The 16,819-nt window shown below is 44.6% G+C and overlaps 1 protein-coding gene across 1 annotated transcript in view; it reads left to right on the top strand.

Annotated features, from left to right (window-relative positions):
• LOC147889347 (uncharacterized) overlaps positions 1-16,819 on the top strand; it is a 225,183-nt gene that overhangs the window by 80,056 nt on the left and 128,308 nt on the right. The window contains exon 7 of the mRNA XM_087392059.1: positions 14,503-15,581. Within this exon, the coding sequence (XP_087248185.1) occupies positions 14,503-15,581 (1,079 nt within the window). The remainder of the gene's footprint in view (positions 1-14,502; positions 15,582-16,819) is intronic.

Below are 16,819 nucleotides of genomic sequence, written 5' to 3'. Positions count from 1 at the left end.
AGGGTCTGCATCAGGTGCCAAACATCTGATTCAGAGTTTTTTAGAAAGAAAAAAGAGTCATCTGCATAAGCCCTCCAAAAGGTACCCCTCCAAAAAAATCAATGCCATGTAAACATAGCTACAAGACCAAGGCATCCATATGCATCAACAGTCGGTGAGTAGCAATAGCAATGCAATGAGAGGACAGCCTTGATGAACAGAGTGGCCCAAGGTCCAAGAAGAAGAAAGCCCATTAGACAAGAGGCAATGTGTTGTGCCATTTTCATATAGCCAGTAAACTACTTTCTACAATTTCGATTGAAAACCTAGCCAATCCATAACATCCACATCGAAATCCCATTGAATGGAATCAAATGATTTTTCAATATCCACCTACGTGATCAAAACATCTTAGTCTGTGCATTTGGCATATTCAATTCCAATGTAGGCATTTGCATATTATCCATAATCTGTCTGTGAGGTACAAAACATACTAGGCAGGATGCAACCTCTGCAAGTAATGTGATATGCATAATTTTGGAAATCAGCTTATATACGATAGGCATGAGTGTGATCAGCCGCCGCTAATCCAACAAATGTTCACACAATGGATTTTTGAGAATCAAATACAGCAGTCCCTTTTCCCACATAAGAGGCATAGTGCTAGAAATCCAAGCCTCATTGATGATGGGCGACAGAACAGGGCTTAACTGATCCCAAAGTTCAGCAAAAAACTCAATAGTAACTCCATCCCACCCTGGGGATTTGGAGTGTCCCAACCGAGACAATGCAGCTTTCAACTCCTTAACAGTAAATGGCATTTCCAATGCATGCGCCTTATCCATGGAGATAATTGGTTGGACACGTCGAAGAAAGACATCCCGAGCATAAACCTCTACAGGTAAAGGAGGAGGGACTGCAAACAAATCAGCAAAGTAATGCTGCACTAGATTATCAAGTTGCTGCTTTTTCTTTGTTGACGAACCGTTCCCGATGCAACGAATGTATCCGCCTAGACGTATGGCTTTTTGACGAGAACGTAATTGCCATTTTGTTAACTTTCGTTGATCATTCTCAGCCAAACAATGGAGAGCAGCCTGAAAGCCAGATTGCTCATCAAGGGACAATGAATATTGCTGCACGACAGCATTCAAGTGTTGAATTTGACTCTTTGCATTTGCCACTTTTTGGTGTAGGTCACCTATGTAGCATTTGCCATACTCTCTAATTAAATCTTCTATGCCAGATGTGAAATGGGCCTGTGCCCAGTCTATATGTATTGAGGCATGCAATCCTTGAGTCGGTGTCGATAGGTCTGAAGGCACGGTGCTCGAGGTAAGAATTGTTGATCAGTAAGAATCTTTTACGGGGCAGCTGCACATCATGCAGTGGGAGGCGAAAATGCAAAGTCATAGATACCAGAAAGTGATCCAATAAATAATCCAAAGCCATTTCACAAGTGAAATCATCAAATCGTCTTGCATGCCATTGACCTAATCGAGCTCAATACTGAGTAAATGCATTGTGATGGAAGCTGTGCCCAGTACTAGCAGGCATGAGGTGCTGCCATAAGTCACAAGCATGCACTGGGAGGTCCACCATCTCAAGGGCATTTGTGCCGAATGAGATTCTGATAGTCCTTAGTGCGGGATAAGCTGACGGGCTGCAATGTGAATTTACTGCAGGCCAAAGTAGGGCTGTCAGGCTGGGATGGCTGACGGGAGAGGGCTGAAGGTGCTTATGGACACAGAGAAGGTTGGCAGACTAGCTCTCTCGACTTGCTCTCTCTCCCACACCACACACGTACTTTTTTTTGGGGTGAAATGCGTGTAGCTTTATATTACAAAGCACACTTCCCAAATTGGAAACATGCAATTACGGCATTAGGAAACATCATTGTAAGACAAGTATGCAGGATAATCTATCCTTTTTTTTTTCAAGAAAAGTACTTCATTAAGTATGAATAAAAACCACAGAGCAAGCTCAAGTGCGGGAGTACATCATGTCAAGCATGAGAAAAAAACAGCTCAGAATGAGCAAACAAAAATCCCGGGTGGCGGCCGAAAATGCAGGATAATCTATCTAATGTTGGGCATGTAGAAAATCAAAGAATGGTTGCAATGACATCCGGAAAAAATGGTACTTAAGCAACGTGGTATCACCAAAGACTATGATTTCTATCTTTCCGTAGAGTCAAAGAGTCCCCAATAACGAACCCAAGTGAAGAAAAGAACAAAACCCTGGCTGTGTGGGTAGATCCCAAGTAGCTAGAAATGCTTGCCAAAGCAAGCAATAGGAAATCGGGTCCATATTAGTTGCTGTAGAAATCGTAAAAGGTCACGAGTCTCAAGACAATATGCTAGAAGAGGCAAGGCAAGGATTCCTTGGTGCCAAATATCTATGACAAACAGTAGGAGCAATATGGTGACATGCCAAAAGTTGGCCTTATGGAATAACTCCAAGCATAACCCACACAAAAAAACTTTTGTCGAAAAGGAAGTTTGCAGCTCCAAAGCGCTCGCAATCTTTTTCACCACCACTTTGCATTATGATTCATAGACCAAATATGATTGACGCGATTTGAAATCCGAATGAAGGACCGAATCCTTATGGCGATTTGAGAGCTCAAGGTTTGACACTGGTAGGAAACATCGAAGCATGTAGGAAAAAAAATGCCAAAGAGGCTGATAATGCAGTCCCAATCTATACTATGTTACTGCTGAAGGGAAAGATAGCAAAGTACCATCAACATCAAGCACATTTCCCACAACTTGAATCCCTTGGTTCAAAGAAAATAGGAGCATTTGGGCTCCAGCAAGGCCAGTGGATGATTAAATACCTTAGGCCGGTGCAAACTCTCAGCATGCTAGGAATTTCCATCAAGAGAGTCGCAACCATGCCATTTGAAGAGGAGATACTTTTTCTTTCAACTTCTAAATCATTCGAGAGACAAAAGGGCATCCCTTATTCAGTGACCAAAGGCACGAGTGGTCAACTGCAAAAGCAAGTGACACATCATAACAGCCCAAGGCTGATCACCTTGCATAAATTCCAGCTTCATTTTCCCTTTAAATGTGTATATGAATATTCAAGATATTTAAACCGCCATGCATCTTTGGCGAAAAGAGGCGCTCCATGGAGAGTAACCTAATGCTCTTATGGCCATACTTCAATTGTCAGAAGGTTTCCATAAGCGTGGACGTGAAGCATGCACTATTTGCAATGGCCAAGTAGCTAACTTCCAATATTTCAACTTCTTCTTAAGGTTGGTGAGCACCCAATCCGTTTGTTGGTGGCGGCGAGTGACTATCCATCCCAAAGGATATCCAAGATGATGAACAAGTTGGATGGGCAAGACAATTTCTACAGGCCATAAAAGATGATGCCATTCTTTAGCATGCAATGGTAGAAGCTTAGACTTTTGAAAGTTCACTTGCAGGCCAACACAGCTAACCCATAGTACATGCAATGGTAATGCACGCATGACTTGCAAAAGATCCTTCCCAATATTCTTAGGAGTGAAGAAGGAATCATCAGCATAAGCTTGCGCAATCATCGGCTTTCTCCCATGAATCTCCAAACGTTCAAGCTACATGTAGCCACAGAACGATCTATGTCTCAAAGCATCGGATGAGTGGCTATGCATACAACAATGCACTAAGTGGCTATCCCTGACAAATTGAACAATGGAGAGTCCACTGATCAAAAATATGGAGAGAGCTTTATTATGACAGTATAGCCAATAAATAACATGCTGAATTTTTTCTCCAAATCCCAAACATTGCATGGTCTGCGAGATGAAATCCCATTTATAGTAATGTGTGGCCAATCATGTGTGCAATAATTCGTGGTATCCATCGGGCCTCCTGACTTGTGTATTGGGACAATGGTGGTAGTGCTCCAAGCGGGGGGAAGTCCGTGACAAACATCCTGGTTGAAAAATTGTGCTAGGATTGGAGCCAGGTGCTCCATCCCATGTGCAAAGTGCTCAGTCTGTAGTCCCTCATGATCCTAAGCTCGTCGGTTGTGAAGCCGACGTAGTGTAGCTTGCACATTGTAGGTGGTGAACACAGTGCAAGTGGTGGGCCTGGGGATGGAAAACATATCAGGTGGGATCTGATCTGGGGCATCATAAGTGATGTTGCATACGTGTGCCCACTGCCATATGCCTGGATGTGTGATGGGAATCGGTAGCTTCCCCTAAGTCCTTGTGCAATGGTGGGGTCGCCTCCTTGGAAAGAGTGAATTACTTCACTCATCCCGTGTGAGAGAAAAGCCCGTCTCTTACGTCGTGTCAGACGCCTCGAGATCCGCTATGCCTCCGATCTCGTCAAGTGCCCCAGAGCGTGCTCTTGTACGAGGTGGGGTCTCAGCTCTCGGCAATCATCATCATACCATGGCTTTTGTGGCATCTTTGCGCTGTAGAGCGGGTCATGGTGGGGAATGATTTGATGGCCGCATCCTGAACTAGTGAGAGGATCTGTCAGAAGATCATAGAAGACCTCTTCCCTAGGTTTCGTAGGACATTCTAAGGGGGCCCTCTTTGCCCACTCTTTTTGGGTGGGAGAGCTGTAGTGGGTGCCTCGTGCTTCACTACTGTCATCAACGTGCGCGGTGTCTTTGGCTCCATCCATTTCCAATCTACCACTTCCTTTGTTCCCTTGGTTAGAAATCCTGACCCTTGCATCCTCTGAAGGGGGACCCTTGACAGGTTCTTTAGCATCATCACATTCATTAACAAATCAAGGTCATGGTCTTGGAGCAGAAGCTGCTCCTTGGGAGTTTTGGTGTCCCCATGTTTCCACTGATTACCCTCACCCTCTATACATCACCGTTGACACTCTTTGGTTGGAGGGTGACTATTTTTGTGGCTTCTAGAGTAGATGAGAAGACATCACCCTCTTTTATGGGATGATGTTTGTCAAGTAGCAATGTCTTCATGACGAGCTCATGATCTCCCATTTATAGGATGCCCATCCAATTTGAGTTTTGATGAGGGCCCTACAAATTTAGATGGGGACAGCTTCTATATACTATGGGGTGGACCAATTGAATCCCCTATCCATGCCTCTAGATTGTGACTCTTGGACAGATTTGCCACGCAATCTTTGTGGAGACAATGATTCTTGCTCCCTAGGCACGGATGACAAGATGACCTAGAAGACAAATGAGCAATGACTACTTCCCCTCCAAGCCTTTATCACTATCCTGTATGACACAGTCAATTGCACAAGCCTTGAGAGTCCAATAGGATCTTGTTTGCATTGCCATAGCTCTCATCATGAGTTTGAGTGTGCATGGCATCAACGATTGAGCAAGGCAGCAGTCACAAAACTTTGATCCCTTGCCAAGAGTTTCAAAGGGATCTGGTGAGTGGAATAATAGATCTCATCATGTCTCAAGAGCACATGATTTTCAGCAGCTGAGACATATAGGAGACATAGTCTTCTGCGTGGTGGAGAGACTTCTATTCAAGTCTCCAGCAGTAGACGAGTGGTACGTCGTGAGAGTAGGCAATGTTTGCCAGGTATCCAACATCTTCACAGCAGCAGCTGGCTTGGCTTGAGAGGCTGAATGCTCATGATCTCCCATTTATAGAAGGCCCATCCCATTGAATGATCTCCCATTCATAGAAGGCCCATTTATAGAAAGACAACTTCTAAACATCATGGGGGTGGACTGAATGAAGCCCCTATCCATGCTGCTAGAGTGTGATGGCTGGACAGGGTTGCCACACAATCACTGTGAGGACAAGGATTCTTGCTTCCTAGGCACGGATGACAAGATGACCTAGAAGAGTAGCTGTCCATCATCTGCTGAGATGATGATGTACTAACATGACTAGTGCCCTCCAAGCCTTCATCAATATTCAGTACGGCAGAGTCGACTTCACAAACTTGTCAGTCTGGTGGAGTCTAGTTTGCATTGATTAGCTGAACAACTATGAGTTTGATAGACAACTAAGCGAGGCAGCAGTCGTGAGAGGCCCAGAGGATCTAGGCCCAATTACAAAGTGTAGGCCTCATTCTCCATTTGTAGATTCATCTTGAGGGATCATTGCCAGGTCTGACTGCATGGTAGATATGGCAATCCAGATTTACAAGGTTATAGATGGGATTCATGACTTTAGCCTCTCAGTCACTTTCTATCTGGCAGGACATCATTCACATGCTCATGGCCACTTGGGGCAAGATTCAGGGCTCCTGACATACCACTGTGGCCAAGAGACTATCTTTTATAAGGGAATGGAACCACTGTTTATTTTTCACATACAGTGCCACAGGGCCTTTATGGCATTTCCACTCTTCAGATTGGTTGCAACAACCTCATTTCTTTTCTGCATGATTTTGGACGAGGTTCTCCCAGCAACTGACCCTGGATTTTTGTATTTTGGTCATACTTAATAGTTGTTTTGTCTTTTGAAAAAAACTAAAATCCAGCTTTCCCTAGCTGTGCTTATTGATGTTACGCTCTAGCCGAGGTAGCATGACCTCGGAAGAATCAGTCGACATTTGCCTTAAAGGATCTATCTTTGTAATATATTTGTTTGCGCTTCATGTAAATGATCGGGAGGGAATTAATGTCAAGGTCCTAGGTGAGGGCTGATAGCACCAGACTAGGTAGATCTAAGGCCAAGGGCCTAGTGCAAAGATTGTGCCTAGGGGCAAAGGAATTAATGCATCCCAAGAGAGGGGTGAAATGTTACATTAGCAAGGCCCTATGTGGATGACATGTGGCATCTAGATCTATCTAGGGAATTGGGGCTTGTTGAGGCTAGAGAGAGAAGAGAAGGAAATTTATTCACGTAAGATTTTGAACGGAAAAGTCTCTGTCTGCTTGTTAGCCTCAGCAAGAATTGGATGGGAGGTGATTCATGGTGCTGCTCCCGTGATATGAAGTAGAGATTAGGAAAGAGTGCTTTACAATTGGTATCAGAGCAGGCAAGGAATTCGATCCTTCACGTGATCGACAAGAGGCCCGGAGCGTAGTTGGAAGGATAGAGTTGGATCGTCGAACGACTTGAGCGCCAAATCGACGGGCTGACTGTTGGTGCTACGTGGTGACGACGAACGACTAGCTTATGCATTGATTGGCGCTGGCATACGCGAGTTTGTCGTAGAGCATTGGAGCGGAGAGTTCCTGTAAGGCCCTTCGACGTTGACGGTCCGTGATTGATCACAGATCAACGGAAAGCCCAGGCCAGGCACGGGAGACGTGACGTGCAGACGCGGAAAGGTGACGTGCATGGAGCGGGACACGCAGGCGTCTAAGCTGGTGGAGCGCAGGTGCGACAAGGATCGGCGTGGGCGTGAGATGCACGTGTGTTTTTCAACTGTCACGGCATCTGGCCGTCTCCTCTGTTGACGCCAGGAGGTCGTGAGCAGGGAGACCAATTGGCCTGAATAAATCGACGAATATGGAAGTGATCTAGGAGAGTAAGGCTTCTGAATCGTTGGTGGAGCGTGGGGATCCCAGGTGACACAGAGCAGGCTGGCTAGCCCGTGGTCTGCTTTCTTGGCACACGTACGCGCATCGATCTCCAACGCCCTGCAGTCTGTTCGTAAGCAGTGACTGGGGCGACGATCCAATGTCACTCGGGGATGCAGAGGGCTGGTGAAGGTAGACGATAGGTTGATGAACAACCTATCGGTTTCGTCCAAGGCCACGCAGACCTCTCTTAGGCTGTGCCAGATTCCAAAATGAAGTAAAAGAAAACAAAGGTCGTATCAGTGCGTGGAGGCTGCAGGCTTCGGGGACTCGAATTGCGTTTTTTTTTTTTTTTTTGGAGCTTCCAGGGAGCATCAATTTTTCTTCATTATAAGATTTCAGTTTTTTTTGTGCAGCCTATTATTTCTGTACAGTAGAGTCTACAGTTACTATGCCTGTGTGTATGCATGTGTGCTTCGGTCAGAGTCAGATTGCAGGAATTACCCTAGTATAGGGAAAAGCGCCATCTGAGATATATGCCTGTGTTAAATGCCTGATCAGTGTGAATGTGGGATTGCAGGAATTCCCTAGTATAGGGAATTGTGTCAGACTGTTAGTACACTGAATTGTGTCAGCTTGTAAATACAGCTTTCTAGTGGTGTTTAAATTTTATTTATTAAAAAAAAAAAAAAAAACCAAAACAAAACAAACCAAAACACCCATTGAACAGAATGGAAGCAGAAGAAGGAGCTTCCAGGAGGGACCCTGGTGAATCAGGAGTCCGGCCGACCCAGCAGGTGTCGCGCCCAGTAGCTCAGACTTTATCTGGTAGGATTGCATTGCTGGAGGATGCCTTGCAACAGTTGTTAGCACAGCAATTACAGGCCAATGCAGGGCAGTCCGAACTTAGGAGAGCGATACATAGTATGTCTGCCAGACCTTCTCGAGAGGAGAAGGGAAAGGCTCCAATGGAACCGGAGTCTAGTGTCCATACGGTCGAGCCTAGGAAGGCTAAAGTGCCAAATATTGCCAATTACAGACCGGAAAAGTATTCTGGTCGGATGAACGACTGTAGCTCCGATGTCATTGAGACCTGGTTACCGAAATGGGACGAGGCGTTCGCCATTTGTGAAATCAGAAATGACATCAAGAAGATCCGTGAGGCCACCCACATGTTTAGTGAGGCAGCGGATCGGTGGTGGATTAAACAACAAAAAGATGGTATAGCATCCACTACCTGGGAAGGGTTTAAAAGAGAGTTCAGGAAACACTTCTTACCTCCTGACGAAGCATCCCGAGCTTGGGATCAATATAGGAACCTTCGTTAGAGAAATTTATCAGTGGCAGAATACACTGATAAGTTTCGAGAGAGTGTAATGAAGGTTGACGAACCCCTGCCTCAATCAATCCAAGTGAAAGATTTCATATTTGGATTGAATGATCGAATAAAAATGGAAGTTCGGGCTAAGTACGCGAACACGTTAGATGATGCAATAGCTATAGCCTTGAACTATGAGGATGCCAAGGGCAGCAAGCTTCAGTCAGAGTCAGTTTGCAGGAATTTCCCTAGTATAGGGAAAAGCGCTATTTGGGTTATGCATGTGTCAAATGCCTAGTTAGGGTACATGTGGGATTGCAGGTATTCCCTAGTATAGGGAATTGTGTCAGAGTGTCAGCACACTGAATTGTGTCAGCTTGTAAATACAGTGTTCTAGCGGTGTTTTAAAAAAAACAAAACAAACTAGAACAAAACACCCATTGAACTGAATGGAAGCAGAAGAGGGAGCTTCCAGGAGGGACCCTGGTGAATCAGGAGTCCGGCCGACCCAGCAGGTGTCGCGCCCAGTAGCTCATACTTTATCTGGCAGGATTGCATTGCTTGAGGATGCCTTGCAACAGTTATTAGCGCAGCAGTTGCAGGCCAATGCAGGGAAGTCTGAACTTAGGAGAGCGATACATAGTATGTCTGCCAGACCTTCTCGAGAGGAGAAGGGAAAGGCTCCAATGGAACCGGAGTCTAGTGTCCATACGGTCGAGCCTAGGAAGGCTAGAGTGCCCAATATTGCCAATTACAGACCGGAAAGTATTATGGTCGGATGAACGACCGTAGCTCCGATGTCATTGAGACCTGGTTACACAAATGGGACGAGGCGTTCGCCATTTGTGAAATTAGAAATGACATCAAGAAGATCCGTGAGGCCACCCACATGTTTAGTGAGGCAGCAGATCGGTGGTGGATTAAACAACAAAAAGATGGTATAGCATCCACTACCTGGGAGGGGTTTAAAAGAGAATTCAGGAAACACTTCTTACCTCCTGACGAAGCATCCCGAGCTTGGGATCAATATAGGAACCTTCGTCAGAGAAATTTATCGGTGGCAGAATACACTGATAAGTTTCGAGAGAGTGTAATGAAGGTTGATGAACCCCTGCCTCAATCAATCCAAGTGAAAGATTTCATATTTGGATTGAATGATCGAATAAAAATGGAAGTTCGGGCTAAGTACGCGAACATGTTAGATGATGCAATAGCTATAGCCTTGAACTATGAGGATGCCAAGGGCAGCAAGCCAAGTGGGTTTGCACAAGTCGGAACCTAGTATGGGTATCCGAAGAAATCTGGGTTTAAGAAGTGGACTAGTAGAGGGAGTGGTTCGCAACCGAGTGGTCAAGCCAAGGAGGCGAGACCGGCTGAAACTCCTAAACCAAGTACCACCATTGGGGTGAAGAGGAAAGTAACCCCAATGGCAGCCCGGGCTTGGTCTAAGTCTCCCTTGAACCCAGAACAAAGGGAAAAAGCGAGGAGAGAAGGCTTATGTTTTGGTTGCCTTCAGCCTCACCAGTGGAAGGATTGTCCACGTAACAAAGATCGTTGGATGGCTGAGATGGTGATCTCAGAATGCGACGTGGAGATGGAGGGAAGTCCTAGAGTAGAAGAGATGCAGATTCAGCTAGCAGGATCTTCTCAGAGGTTAGTACCTTGTTTGTTATGTGTGTCTGTTGCTAAGCTAGTGACGAGTGCACCTGATAACATCCTATCTAAGCCCGCAGGAACGGGGTATACAGCCTTTAATGATACAGAGTTAATTAAAATGAAAGGGCAAGTGGCCAATCATGATGTCATTGTGTTGTTTGATTCGGCGTCAACTTACAATGTGATTAACTCCAAGCTCGTGAAGAGGCTGAAATTAAAGACAAGTCCATCTGACTATGCGTATACAGTCAGGATGGCAGATGGAAGTTCAACTGAAGTATGGGACCAAAGGGTTACCCAGTTGGAGCTTCGGATTCAGGACTATGCTGAGAAGCTTGATTTTGAAATGACCAAGCTTGCTCATGCAGATATAGCCCTGGGTATGGCTTGGCATTTTCGAAAAAATCCAGCCATTGATTGGAAGAAGCATATTTACCAGTTCAAGATGAACGGGGTAGAATATGTTTTGCGAGGTGAGAAGGATTTACCTCGAGGACCACTGATTTCAGCCATGGAAATTCGGAGAACTCCGAAAGAGTTTCTGTGTCTGTGTATAGCATCGGTAGAGTCGATTGATAATGCATCGACTAGCACTGAGACTACCCAAGATGGGGAAATGGCCGAGTTGGCTAAAGAGATATCAGAGAAGTTCTCTGAATGTTTTAGGGATGAATTACCTTATGGGTTACCTCCAGAGCAGAAAGTTCAGCATAAGATTAAACTGATCCCCAGGGCAGAACCTGTAAATAGACCTCCCTATAGAATTAATTTTACTGAAGAGGCGGAGGTGCGTAGACAACTGGAAGAATACCTCAAGTTGGGGTAGATTCAACCAAGTTTCTCACCTTTTGCTTCGCCAGTGATATTAAAGAAGAAAAAGGATGATACGTTTCGCCTCTGTATAGATTACAGAGCATTGAATAATATCATTGTTAAGCACAGGTATCCGATGGCTCAGATTGATGATTTGCTAGATGCATTACATGGAGCCGTGATTTTCAGTAAGATAGATCTTAAGTGTGGCTATCATCAAATCCGGATTAGAGCAGCCGAGGATGTGCATAAAACCGCTTTCAGAAGCAGGTTTGGTCATTATGAGTTTTTGGTGATGCCCTTCGGACTTACCAATGCTCCAGCGACATTCGTCATGCTTATGAACGATTTACTACGTCCGTATATCGCAAAGTTCGTAGTACACTTTATTGACGATATCCTGATATTCAGTAAAAGTATTACTGAGCATCGTGAACACTTAAGAGTAGTGTTCAGTACTTTGAGGAAAGCCAGTCTCTATGTAAATAAAAAGAAAACTATACTGTGTATGGTTAGGCTTGAATATTTAGGGTTCATAATTACTCCACAGGGGGACAAATGGATCCAAAGAAAGTGGCTGCGATATTGACTTGGCAAATCCCTCGGAGCCTGACCGCGTTTGCGATCATTCTTGGGATTTGTCCAGTTTTATAGAAGGCACATCAAAGGATATTCCGGAATAGTATCGCCATTGACTGATCTGACCTCAGATAAAGTACCTTTTATTTGGGGACAGAATCAACAAGAAAGTTTTAACACCATAAAACAAGCTGTGGTCACAGGACAGGTGTTAAAAATAGTTGATCCCCAGAGACTGTTGTTCCTAGAAACCGATGCAAGTGGCATTGCGGTAGGAGCAGTTCTCCTTCAAGAGGGAAGGCCAGTAGCCTTTGAAAGCAAGAAGCTTTCTCCCTCTCAAACGAATTGGCCAACTCATGAATTGGAGTTGTATGCTGTTATCCATGCTTTGAAAACATGGAGGCATTATTTGTATGGTTCAGAGTTTTATGTGGATGTGGATCATGATACTCTGAAACATCTTTGTAAACAGCCTGACTTGAGGGGCCACCAAGCTAGGTGGGCAGAGCTCATGCAGGAGTTTGATCTAACGATTCGGTACTGAAGAGGAAAAGATAATAAGGTTGTTGATGCGTTGTCTCGCATTATGCACAACCTGAGTTTCATGGTATTAGAGAGTGCTCTAATGACCGAGATTAGAAAAACTCAAAAGGTGGATGAGTTTGTCCAGAGCTTATGGCCTAAGGCTCATGTGTTAAAACTCGGGGAAAATGAAAAGGATGACTTGGCATCCAGAAAAGGCCAAACATATGCAAGATATACCATAAGGGATGGTATGCTAGTTAGAAATGGCAAGGTTGTAGTACCTAGTCAGAATGATCTCAGGCAGAGAGTCATTCGACAGTGCCATGATAGCCCGTGTGCGGGACATCCAGGGGTCGAGAAGACATATGATCTCGTAAAGCGAGATTTCTTTTGGCCAAAGATGAAAAAGCATATTCATGAATATGTGACACGGTGTTTCTCGTGTCAGGTAAGCAAGGCCGAGCGGGTGAAGCCACCCGGACTTTTACAGCCCTTGGAAATACCACTAAGTGGGAGAGCATTTCCATGGACTTTATTGTAGGGCTGCCTACGACACAAGGAGGGTATGATTTTATCCTTGTGGTGGTTGATCGTCTAACCAAGATGGCTCACTTCACTCCGACTAGAGAGTCTGTTAGTGCCCCGCAAGTGGTGGATTTGTTCATTAGACATATATTTCGTTTGCATGGATTGCCTAGATCCATAGTGTCAAACAGAGATGTCAGATTTACCGGTCATTTTTGGACAGCGGTATTTGAGACACTAAGGACTGAGTTGGGAATGAGTAGTGGGGATCATCTTGAGACGGATGGTCAGACGGAGAGAGTCAACCAGACTTTAGAGGATATGCTGAGAGCATATGTGTCATTGAGGCAACATACATGGGACAAGTGGTTGCCATTGTTGGAGTTTGCCGACAATGACCTCTACCGGGTTCAGTCCGTTTGAACTGAACTATGGTTATAGACCAGCAAATCCAACTATAGTTGGATTACCTCAGAAAGTTCCTAGTGCCGCGAACTTTGTAGTTCAGATGCGGGAGATGCTAGCACTTGCGAGAGCTAATATCCGCCAGGCTATGGATAGAGCCAAGGTATATGCGGATGAGGACCGGTCTATAAGAGTATTTAAGAAAGGAGAAAAAGTTTTTCTCAGAGTTCCTTCGCACTCGAAGTCGTTGACTTCAGGAGAGTGTGCTAAGTTATCACCTCGATACTGTGGGCCGTGGTTAATTCTAAAGAGAATAGGCAGTGTAGCCTATAAATTAGAATTGCCACACAGGGGTGTAAGGTGCACCCGGTTTTTCATGTTTCGCGCTTAAAGAAATTTTTACATACAGGTGACTCACTAATCGAAGGTGTGGTTTTGTTTCAGGAGATAGAGGATATTGCAAGGCACAAACCAACAAGAATCCTGGACCGAGGAACAATGCAAATACGAAATCGGAAGATACCCACAGTGTTGGTTGCATGGCATGGTCAGCCTCTATCCGAAGCTACCTGGGAATCCGTATACCAGTTGCGGAGAGTGTTCCCAGATTTTATCATCGATGATGCTGATATCTGAAGAGGGAAGGAATGTTACGCTCTAGCCGAGGTAGCATGACCTCGGAAGAATCAGTCGACATTTCCCTTAAAGGATCTATCTTTGTAATATATTTGTTTGCGCTTCATGTAAATGATCGGGAGGGAATTAATGTCAAGGTCCTAGGTGAGGGCTGATAGCACCAGACTAGGTAGATCTAAGGCCAAGGGCCTAGTGCAAAAATTGTGCCTAGGGGCAAAGGAATTAATGCATCCCAAGAGAGGGGTGAAATGTTACATTAGCAAGGCCCTATATGGATGACATGTGGCATCTAGATCTATCTAGGGAATTGGGGCTTGTTGAGGCTAGAGAGAGAAGAGAAGGAAATTTATTCACGGAAGATTTTGAACGGAAAAGTCTCTGTCTGCTTGTTAGCCTCAGCAAGAATTGGCTGGGAGGTGATTCATGGTGCTGCTCCCGTGATATGAAGTAGAGATTAGGAAAGAGTGCTTTACAATTGAGTTGGTTATAGTTCCCCCACCCTTTAAAGGAATATAATTCTTACATTGAGAGAAGGTCAGGGTGGAAAATTTTGGAATGGTGATCCAATGTATAAATTGAATTTGAAATATCTACTCCTTTCAAAAGTTTGTGCTATGTGTTGAGAAGGACACTTGCAGGTACTGGCAGGAGCTGAGCCATATCTCGCTACTAAAGAGGTGGAATTGACACATATGAAGAATTATTTGAATTCGATGAAAGAGCAAATTGCAAACCTCATTGGTGAGCTTGAAGAAGCAAAGAACCAGGTGAAAGATAAAGAGGCACAGATGCAGAAGATCAAAAGGTGTCGCCTATGCCTTTGCGAAAATATGACCCCAAGATCACGTGAAGATATGGTTAAAAAGGCCAAGAAAAAGGCAGCTTCACACAAGCGTACACTTCAATTCACTCACGTAGAAGCTCAAAAGGAAGAAACTAATGAAACTGCTACAACGTCTATGGGAAGTACTACTGTTCAGCATAGTAGTAGAGATGAAGATGTTTCAACAAAAGGTGCTCAAATACTGCAAAATAATGAATTGGTTGAACACACACAGCATGAAGACTCACAGAATGCAGAGACACAGCATGCATTTCCAACGTCCCTGCGCGAAAATATTCCTCAGGAGGTAATCCCGGAAGTCCCTGGCAGTAGTCAAGAAGAGGAAAGGCTTGTTTTCTATATCTCACATTCAGACGCTTTAACACAAACAGCTGATACAGTTTTGGAACATGGTTTGATGAGATGTAAAAGTGCTCCTGGTCGAATTCAAAATCTAGTGGAAGAAGTATACCCAATAGAATACAAAGGAAAAACAGGACAGTCTACAGTTAAACATCAATTGAGAAGCAAGGAACAGGCAGCTGAAGAAGAAGCTGATTTTCTGAAATTGTTAGACCCACCTGCTCCTGGAAGCTTACCTATTCCAGAAACTATAATAGGTGCAGGAAGGGATCGTCTACAAAAGTTTGAAACTCTCGCCATTGATACAATTGGTCTTCTAGAAAGGCTTCCAAAAGCTGATGGGAATCTTGCTTCAACTATCCAGAATTTGCTAGAAGACTATTGCAAATTGACTGGATATGTTTCCAAGATAACAGAAAAAGAAGGCAAGGAGCCGACAAATAACTTGGCTGAGAGTGCAATTGATGGTGAACAAGACAATGAAACTGATATGGATAAAGGGAAAAAAAAGGGACAAATAAAGCCAGGAAAGTAAGAGTCCAATGATTTGAAAGCTCACATCTTGCACATTCACTTCCATATGTTAGTGTGGTTAATATCAGGGATATGTACTACATTTTTTGTGAGGGTCTAATTTGAAATGGCTAAAACCATGACGATTTTTGCTACTGATATTTGTATTAATTGTATACTGTTGGGTGGCACAAAAGAAGATAAATATTAGATGTTCGGCCTCTTTGTGATGAGATTATATATGTGCACGCATGTGTGTATGTACTCACCCAAACCATCCCCCCCCCCCCCCCCCGGCCCCCAAACACACACACACTCCTTTTTTCTTTAGCTCTCATTTGCCAAGTCAGTCCAAGAGGATGGTGAGATGTCGCTGTACACATCCGTGTACCTGGATAGCATGGGCTTCTCAAGCCGCAGGGAAGGTCTTTTTTTTTGGGATTCAGCACTAGGACTGAAGACCGACATGTAGATAGTCGAGCCCCGTCACCTCATATGGGCACTCTTTCATGGATATAGGTGGGGTACATGACCTGACATCTACAATTGTCTAGAAAAATGGCAAAATGGCCTTCTCCGGAAGGCTGGCTTGTTTTCTGCATGGAGGAGGCTCTACTGTAGTTTGACTACCTCATGGGAGTCCCGACCGTTGCTTCTCACATCACAGACTTCTCCATCCCACTGGCACTCCAGGAGCCTACCATACCTACTTGTTCTTTGGCTTGTCCATCCCACACCCTACACGGAGCACATCCTGTCACACAAACATCACCTCTCAAGAGATCTGGTTTCTCCCTATGCTGCCAACTTCTGCTCTGCTTGTTGATACTAATGATATTCCCCCTCTAGAAGATAGAGGGGCCCTAATCACCGGCTCCCTTAATGATGCTTCTCTCCAATCTTTCCCTCAAACCACCAAATCCACCCACCCACCATTGGATCTGTCCCTGTAATAGTTGGTATGATGATGAGAGTAAGGCCTTGGGCCATCAACTCAGATTCAAGACCAAGCATCACCTTCCGACTAAAGCGAAGACCAAACAAGAATATTATCGTGCGTTGGAAGAAGAGGGACTTCATGTGCAAAATGAGGAGGAATTTATGTAAAGTAACTGCCATGGACTTTTGGCGGAAGTTTCTCAAGCTAAGGTTTCTGTCCCCCCTCAGTGACATAGCCATCTGGCACTCATATGTACGCACTCTCTATGGCATCCCTTACTAGCTGGCAACCCTTTCATAGCTACCCTACTCTACCT

Source organism: Dipteris shenzhenensis, chromosome 20, assembly GCF_047967505.1.
Source record: "Dipteris shenzhenensis isolate YYH24624 ecotype China chromosome 20, Dip_SZ_1.0, whole genome shotgun sequence".
Lineage (NCBI taxonomy): Eukaryota > Viridiplantae > Streptophyta > Polypodiopsida > Gleicheniales > Dipteridaceae > Dipteris > Dipteris shenzhenensis.
Note: the sequence above shows the minus strand (reverse complement) of the source record. Positions and strands in the feature narration are given on the sequence as shown.